This window comes from Mus pahari, chromosome 21 (assembly GCF_900095145.1).
Source record: "Mus pahari chromosome 21, PAHARI_EIJ_v1.1, whole genome shotgun sequence".
NCBI lineage: Eukaryota > Metazoa > Chordata > Mammalia > Rodentia > Muridae > Mus > Mus pahari.
The window spans coordinates 24,832,370-24,841,219 of record NC_034610.1 but is presented as its reverse complement, the minus strand read 5'-3'; the positions used below and the strand labels follow the sequence as shown (position 1 = coordinate 24,841,219).

At 52.2% G+C, this 8,850-nt stretch overlaps 1 protein-coding gene across 2 annotated transcripts in view; it reads left to right on the top strand.

Annotated features, from left to right (window-relative positions):
* Positions 1-8,441, top strand: part of Mdga1 (MAM domain containing glycosylphosphatidylinositol anchor 1) — a 56,928-nt gene extending 48,487 nt beyond the window's left edge. The window contains exons 12-17 of one of the 2 annotated variants that reach the window (XM_021221534.2): positions 63-86; positions 1,035-1,187; positions 1,473-1,607; positions 6,037-6,167; positions 6,368-6,476; positions 7,360-8,441. In XM_021221534.2, coding sequence (XP_021077193.1) covers positions 63-86; positions 1,035-1,187; positions 1,473-1,607; positions 6,037-6,167; positions 6,368-6,476; positions 7,360-7,451 — 644 coding nt within the window. In that variant the 3' untranslated portion in view covers positions 7,452-8,441. The remainder of the gene's footprint in view (positions 1-62; positions 87-1,034; positions 1,188-1,472; positions 1,608-6,036; positions 6,168-6,367; positions 6,477-7,359) is intronic. The other variant, XM_029533066.1, reaches the window with a different exon arrangement.
* The last annotated feature ends 409 nt before the right edge of the window (positions 8,442-8,850 follow it).

Sequence of the window (8,850 nt, the reverse complement as noted above, 5' to 3'; positions counted from 1 at the left end):
CCCCCCCCCGCTCCCCAGCCTGGGCACTCTGTTCTGACTTGGTTCCCTTGCTTGCTTTTCAGCTATCAACTCACCCAGCCTGTCAGGTGAGACCCCAGTCCTTAACTTCCCTTACTCTTCAGGGACACAGAGTCTCCCCCAGTGGGACTTAGGAACCTGAAGAGAAACCCAGAGAGAAGCATTACTCCTTCCTGTGTTCCCATAGAGAATGCTAGCAACAGAGGACAGCCTGGAGACTCTTGCAACCGTAGTTTATTCCGGGCTTAAAGACTGCACGTTGGTGGGGGGCACTGTCCGTCAAAGTAACGGAAAAGTCCGGGCTGTCCTAAGGTCCTCTGTTTCTGCAATGGAATTCCCTAAACAGAAAGCAGCTTAGGGGAGAAAGGGGTGAGGGTTGTAATCTGTGATGCCCGGCGGGCGGGCGGGCGCCTGCAAGGGTCCTCTGGATAGAACACAAGGAATATCTGAATCTGAAGAGGCACACTATTATTTCTGACAGAGATTTAACATGTTCTTTAATGATGAACGCAGACAACAAACCACGCTAGAATACTGTTACCCTGTCATCCGCACATAGCCCGCATTTCCCCGTCGCCTTGTAGCTGTTGCAGACATCTGCAAATGTCACTTTTATTCATTAGCATTTCAGAACCACGGTAGTTATTAGACCTCATGCTAGATGTTGCGATTTAATTACATAATAAAGGAGCTCCTGTTATTATATAACAGATTACAAGACTATTTTGACAACTGTATTTCAATTTAATTGATTTCCTTTGAAGCTCCTGTGCATTTTATTGTATATGTCTAGAATCATCAACTCTGGAAGGAAGTCTTAAACAGGCACGGAGTCCTGTTCTGGAATAAATTGGTCCCGGACGCCACTGCCTGGTCTTCCTGGCCCTGAAGCCCAGGACCTGTTGTTTAGAGAATTTAAAGCTGGCTAAGGGATGTTAAAGGGGAGGGAGGGGAAGGATAGACAAGAAAGGCTGAAGCTGAACCTCATTGTGTCACCCCCTGTGCCCTCCACGCAGATAACACCTGTCACTTTGAGGATGAGAAAATCTGCGGCTACACCCAGGATCTGACAGACAACTTTGACTGGACGCGGCAGAATGCTCTCACCCAGAACCCCAAGCGCTCTCCCAATACTGGGCCCCCTACTGACATCAGTGGCACCCCTGAAGGTGAGGGCGTCGCCTGATGGTAAGGCTAGCCGGTGGCCTCTGGGAGGAGTCTAGGTCTGAGAGAGGTGGGAGAGACACAGACAATCCCCGGGAGACAGAGCTTTGACCTGATTGAACAAATTATAGAGCTTCTGAACTCTGAATTAAGCCTGGCAAGGCTCTTTGATTTGCCTCAGGGAGGCTGGGCTTCACCAGCTACGCTAGGTCTGAAGGGAGGAAATGAGCTGTGCAGTGGCTGGGGCAGAGGAGGAAGACTCCTAGTGTAACCCCACACCTCCGCTGCAGGCTATTACATGTTCATTGAGACATCCAGACCCCGGGAGCTGGGGGACCGTGCAAGGCTGGTGAGTCCCCTGTACAACGCCAGCGCCAAGTTCTACTGCGTCTCTTTCTTCTACCACATGTATGGGAAACACATCGGTGAGTTTGAAACAGTGAGATCTGACTGTATGCGCTTGCTGGGGAGAATGAGGGGGCCACAGGAGGCCCTGGACTTCCCAAGGAGGCCTAAGCATCTCAAGTTGGCTAACCTGTGCGTAGGGATGGGGAGCAGTGGGCGAGCCGTGTAGGGCTGTTTTGGTTGTGTGTAGACAACTTGCCAGGTACTGGGGTCCACATAATTCGGAGAGGTTAAGCATTTCCCCAAGGCCAAGAAACACAGTACTCTATCCAGCATCTGATCTCCCTGAATCCTAAACACAGCACTGGAGGGGTGTGTCTCCCTGAGAGGCAAGAAGAAGAGCTGTTCCCTAAGTGTGAGAGTGAAGTAAAACCGCAGGACGGGGAGACAGTGCATGCAGGCTGCCATGGCTCCTGCATCAGTCGCTTTGATGCAGGAGACAGGAGATGGACAAGTCCCTGCCCTACGGCAAACCTGACAGCTAACAGCAGCTGATAGGAGTTAGCAGTGACCACCGTGGGAGCCTCGGTCAGCATCAGGACAGCAGATGACAAGAAGCACGGAGCCCGTGTGGGGGTTGGTCTGGGAGCCTGCTGAGAACACAAACACTGTTTAATGCGCTGCTTATGCTGGGAATGGTGGTGAATGCCTTCGATCCCGGCACTCAGGACGTAGGAGCAGGGCTCAGTCTGAGACCAGCCTGGTCTATGTAGCCAGTTCCAAGCCAGCCAGGACTGCATAGTGAGACCCCGTCTTATTAAAAAAAAAAAAATTGTTTTTTTTTTTGTGTTGTTTTGTTTTGGGTTTGTTTGTTTGTTTTTTAACCTACAGGAGAGAGCTTATGTGTTTTACAGGGACTGAAAGTTATAAAAGAGCGGGCAGTAAAAGCCTTCCGCCACAGGGTCCCTCCACCGCCGCAGAAGGCAGAGCGCAGGCAGCCCCTCTCCTCACCGCTTTATACTCTGTTTTTATGCTCACCTTTTCCCTCTGGACCATCCATCATCTTGGCAACCCTTCCTTATCAGTTGACTGAAGCTTCTCCATTGTCTTTGCGCGCCCCTCCCCCTCCCACAGCAACTTTAAGATGCCCACAGTCTGGCTGGCTCACCCAGGAGAAGTTTCCAGAGCGAGGAAGGAGGGTCATGCTGGCCGGATGACCAAGGATGGGGGTGGGACAGGACCTTTGGTCCCAAACCATTTCAGCAGACCAGTACTGTGCCTGGGTCTGGACTCTGAGAAGTTTCCCCTCCCCTGGGGTGGGGGCGGTAGAAAGGTGGGTGACCCCGAATATCTGACTTGGTTTCTATTTAGTTTCAGGGCAGTCACCCCAACAACACTAGGCAAATATGGAGATGGTGGGTCACTGTCAGCTTAGAGTGGCCCTAGGCATCCAGGTGTCAGGAGGGACACGGAGGTTGTTGTAAGAGCCTGGAATTAGGGGGACAAAAAGCCTGAGGGGACCATGTCTGACTCGCGATCCTTGCTCTGAGCTTCACAGGGGTGGGGTGAATACTAGGTGGTAAAGCTTTTGGGAGGCAGCTTTGAGGCCACCTAAGGGGGACTCTAATTGTCCGACCTATGGGACAGGAATGGGCTATTCCAGAGGCGAAAGGCATCCTGCCACTGACAGAATCCTCCAGCTGTGGAGAGACTCCATCCCAGGTCACACTACTCCTTGGCTCAGGACCCTCTGACCCTTTCTGTCACCATCCTTGGGTCTCCCATGCCAGACACAGTTCTACCCATCTCTTACCTTAATTGTTACCACCTGACGCTGGCACCCCAGTGCCTGGCTTGAATAAGGGCACATCCCTGCTTCTGAGGGCTTTGCTCAGAGTGGTCCCTGGCCTGGACATTATTAATTCCTTTACTCGGGTCTCCTGGGGGAATCCCTCACTACCCCACAGAAAGTAGCTGTCCTTTATTGCTTTTTCATTTTTTAAAAAATATTTATTTAGGGTATCGGTTCCCATTACAGATGGTAGTGAGCCACCAAAGGGTTGCTGGGAATTGAACTCAGGACCTCTGGAAGAGCAGTCAGTGCTCTTAACCGCTGAGCCATCTCAACAGACCCTTGTTTTTTCATTTTTATGTGCGCAGGTGGAAGAGGGGCTTTGTGAATTTTCTAGTCTGTGTATGTGCCTGAGGAGTTCAGAGGTCAACCTCAGACATTGTTCCTCGGTCAGACTCCTCCTTATTTACGTTTTGTTTTGTTTTGTTTTGAGGGTCTTTATCTTGGCCTAGAACTCAGGGTATAGATGAAGCTGGCCTCAAACTCAGAGATCTGCCTGCCTTTGCCTTCTGTGTGCTAGGATTACAGGCGTGCACTACCACACCTGGCCAATGTTAAGTTTTTGAGAAAGGGTCTTTCACTGAACCTAGAGCTCATTGATTTCACTAAGGAGATGGCTTGGTAGTCAAAACAATAGTTGCTGTTCTTGAAGGGGACCTGGTTCAATTCCTAGCACCCACATGACATCTCAAAATGGTCTGTTATCCTGTTTGGGGGCATCTGATGCCCTCGTCTGATCTCCTTTGACACCAGACACTCTTGTATACACACTTATATACATGCAGACCAACACTCATACACATAAAATAAAAATGAATAAATCTTTTTTAAAAAATTGTTTTTGAAACAGGTTTCAGCCCAAGCTAAAACTCATATTTGTTTTGCAGCTGGGGGCTTGTAAGGCCCCTGAGAAGCATTGGGTCTGGGCCACGCTGATGCCAGAGTGGCCATTTCCTGTCTGGCTAGGACAAGTAGCCACCCTCTTAGGCAACCATCCTTGACAGTTGAGGTCCTGCTGGCTTTGAGCCGTTAGCGTGTTCCCCAGTGTTCCCCAGGCCTGGTTCTGCTATGTAACCCCCCTCCCACAGTGCCTGGCAGCTCTGGGCACCAGCTGTCTTTGTGTCTCGTCAGTTCTCCTTGGTCCCAGCCAACTCCCTTTCATCCAAGGCAGGTAACATTTGGTGACTCGCCCCACAACAGGGAGGAAGGGGGCGGCTGTCTGTCTATCTGGCATCACAGATGGTACAGCTTTGTCTGTGGGCAACGCCATGGAAATGCCAGCCACCAGGAGCCTCTGAAGATGGATTTCCCTTCCCTGCAGAGCCAGGTCTCTTGTGCCACAAGATGGGCTGAAAGAGACAGCCAGAGGACACTGACCACAACTAGGTGCCTTTCACTAAAGCTGCAATCCGCTCCTCTCCCCGTGCCCCTCAGAGCTCCTGGGGTTCCAGATCCCCCAAGGCTGCACAGAAGGGTTCACCGCCCCTAGGCTAGTGCCCCCAGCTCTTACCCTAATTCCATTCACCATAGCCAAGTAGCCCCCCGGATTGATGACTTTTAACTAAATCATTCTGTGTTCCAGTGTTGATTTCTTTAGCTGTGCCTAGCATCAGTGTTAGAGAAAATCTTTACCCAGTGCACAAGACATCCAGATAAAGGAGCTGGGGAGCCGGCTCAGAGGGTGAAGTGTTTACTGCTCAAGCGTGAGGACCTGAATTCAGATCCTCAGGACCCAAGGAAAAGCTGAGTGGCAGTTCACACCTGTAACCTGATGGGGCTGGGGAGATGGGGACCAAGACAGGCAAGTCCTAGGGATCTGCTGGCAAGCCGGCTGTCAATCCATGAGCTACACACACCCACACCCACGCATACACATCATCATCATCATCATCATCATCATAAAATAATAAAGACCACACACGCATGGGTCTGCAGGATGGCCCAGTAATAGTTCATGATAGCAAGTTCAGTCCCCAGAATCCACATGGTAGAAGCAGCAGGCTGACTCCCACCTGCTCGTTGTCCTGTGACCACACACACACCATGGCATGTGCCCACCTCTCTCCTAAAATCAATGAATGAATAAATGAATACATAGATAAATAAACAAAGCTACAAGAGATGGCTCAGAGGTCAAGGGCACTTGCTGTTCTCGGAGACTACAGCATTTGGTTCCTGGCACCGTGTCAGGCAGCTTATAGTGACCTGTCACTCTGGTTCTAGTGGCGCCTGTGCTCTGTTTTGGCCTCCACAGATGTGTGTGGTGTGCACACATGCACATAAGTAAAAACAAACAAATATATATATATATCTTAAAACTATACAAATAAAGATGGCCAGCCCCCCTCTGCAGCCCATTTACAATGCACATATGCTCTAAGAACTCTGTGGGAGCTGAGGCAGGAGGCCGCCTCTGGGATGGCTATTTCACTCCTGGGTGGGGATGGTGGTATGTGTTTGTGTCAGGCCCGATTCACTGATTTCATGGGAATGAAAGGAAAAAAGGGAGGAACTAACTCTGCAAGCTTGTCTGGGGCCAGGACCACCAGGGTTCTGCTGAGGAAGGGGTGAAGGAGGGAGGGACCGGCTTGGGAAAGACAGGAAGGCAGAGGTGTCTTCCCCAACCTCACCCCTTGCTCTCCCTTCTCCTGCCACAGGCTCCCTCAACCTTCTGGTGCGGTCCAGGAACAAAGGCGCTCTAGACACACATGCCTGGTCCCTCAGTGGCAATAAGGGTAACGTGTGGCAGCAGGCCCATGTACCTATCAACCCCAGCGGGCCCTTCCAGGTGAGATGATGGCTGAAGCCTGCCCCAAAGGCAGGTGGTTGCCCTGGCCAGAGGTCTTAGGGAGATCCCCTGCAGGCTCCCGGGGGTGGTTAAGGCAGGGGATGGGGGCTTCCAGGTAGCCCGAAGTGAAGGGATGGGGAGGCTCTGGTGCCAGGCCCAACGTCCCCAACCCCTCCCCCTGCTCTCTGACCCCACCCCAGATTATTTTTGAGGGGGTTCGAGGCTCTGGCTACCTGGGGGATATTGCCATAGATGATGTCACACTGAAGAAGGGAGAGTGTCCCAGGAGGCAGATGGATCCCAACAAAGGTATGAGTCTGGATGTGGGTTGGGGAGAAGAGGGGGAGGGGAAGGAGAGGGGGAAGGGGGGGAGCAGGGAGGGGACTGGGATGGAGGGCTTAGGATGCCTGGATGACAAGAACTGTGTGTCTGACAGTGTGTGAGTGTCCACCCCGAATCAGGCTGTGAGGAATATGGAGGACCCAAAGAGGCCACAGGCCCTGCCTCCACTTACCTGCCTAAGCTTACTGAGGTATCTTTAATATATACCTGTGGCGCAGGTATTTCCTGTATGAACTGTGTGAATTGTGTGGACTTTATGGACTGTGTGAACTGTGTGGACTGTCAGAGCTGTGTGGACTGTGTGAACTGTGTGGACTGTGTGGACTATGTGAACTGTGTGGACTGTGTGAACTGTGTGAACTGTGTAGACTGTGTGGACTGTGTGAGCTGTGTGGACTGTGTAGACTGTGTGAACTGTGTGGACTGTGTGGACTGTGTGAACTGTGTGGACTTATGAGCTGTGTGAGCTCTGTGGACTGTGTGAACTATGTGAACTGTGTGAACTGTGTGGACTGTGTGAACTGTGTGGACTGTGTGGACTATGTGAACTGCGTGGACTGTGTGAACTGTGTGGACTGTGTGTATTGTGTGTATTGTGTGAACTGTGTGGACTTATGAGCTGTGTGGACTGTGTGAACTATGTGAACTGTGTGAACTGTGTGGACTGTGTGGACTGTGTGAACTGTGTGGACTGTGTGGACTGTGTGAACACCTACCTTCAGGCTTCCTTCATTCCCTGAAGAGTAGAAACTGAGTCATGGGGCCTTCATGACCTACCTGTCTGTTCCACCCTGTCAAAAATGGAGCTAACCAGAACCCTGGCGTGTTTCTTCTCTATCTTGTGTCATAGTGGTGGTGATGCCAGGCAGCGGAGCCCCACGCCTGTCCAGCCTGCAACTTTGGGGATCCATGGTCATCTTCCTCTTGGCATTGCAGAGATGATGAGAGCTGTGTGGCCCCACCCCACCCTGCCCCCGGCACACCAAAGTGTCCACATCGTACCAAAGACTGACCCCTGCCAGCCGGGGTGCCTAGGGGCGGGGCCGACCCGCCACCGAGGGGGCCTTCATTGGCTGCAAGGATGAGCGGAGAACTCAGACAGAGGCCAGGCCAGGCTCTGGTGGTTGTTCAACACACGCACACACTCACACTCACACTCACCACAGATATATTAAAGCACAAGTTTTTATTCGACCTGCCAGCACCTTCTTTACTGTGGAGATGGGACTTACGTGAATGGCGTCCACCACCTCCAGGGACCTTGGTGCGACACGGGACTCATCTTGTCTGCACACTGCGCTGTGTCTGTCTGATCTTGCCCCATCCCCTGACTCAAGGCCGAACTCCAGCCCAGAGGCTTGCCAGAAGGGAGCCGGATGTGGGCAGAATATCAGACTGGGGCTGCCTGGATAGAGATCACAGGGTGCGGAGGCAGGCCAGTCGGGACTCTGTGAGCTCTCCGACTGCCCCTTGATCAGAGGCTGACAAGGAAGGGGCACCTGCTGCAGAGTGGACACATGGCTCAACTCAGGTCCCCTGACCTGTTCCTAGGATTCCCTCTTGCCCTCCCCACCGTGCCCACTTGGGAAGGCCCGCAGCACAGGGCTTAGGGTATGTACAGTATGAGGGCCATCTCCCACCTTCTGCCTGACTCTGATCAGCCGCTAGATGCCACTCCAGAGAGTCCCAGCTTGGGACTTCTGGAGTGATCAGCTTTGGGACTGATGTGTAAGGAGTGGTGTCCATATTATATTCCCAGGTGAGCATTGGCTTTGAGGGGAGCACAGAGCCCTGCCTTTGTGATCCCATGTCCCCATAGAGAACATGAAGTCACAGCGGAGAGGATCCCCTGTTTCTTAGGTATTTGATCAGAGAGTTCTGGAAGAGAGGACTGTAGAGGGTAAGATGCCATCTAGTCAGCCCTGTGGAGTACAGGGGGAGGGAGGCAGATGGGAGGGGGTGGTTAGATCTCTTTGTTCCCTGGGAGCTGCGAAGAGATTTTTGTCCTTGGAACTGTTAGAATGGGGTCTAGAACTTTCCTCTTTGGGTCCCTTTACCCGCTACCTAGCTTCCACAGGAGAGTAGGATCCTAGCCTCTATGTGATCATGTTGGAGTGTGTCTGTGTGTGCATCTCTGCGTGTGTGAGAGCTTGAGTGCCCGTCTGTGCCCATGTACCACTGTGCGCATCATTGGACGGGAGTGTGCAGGAACACGAGGTAGGGCATAGTAAGCCCCATCTCTGTGGGCGAGTGGCAGCGTGCAATCTTCGCCTCAATGACACGTTTGTGGGGTGTTGGCCCTGTCTGCAGTCTCAGATTGCCTGCTACGGCCTTTCAACCC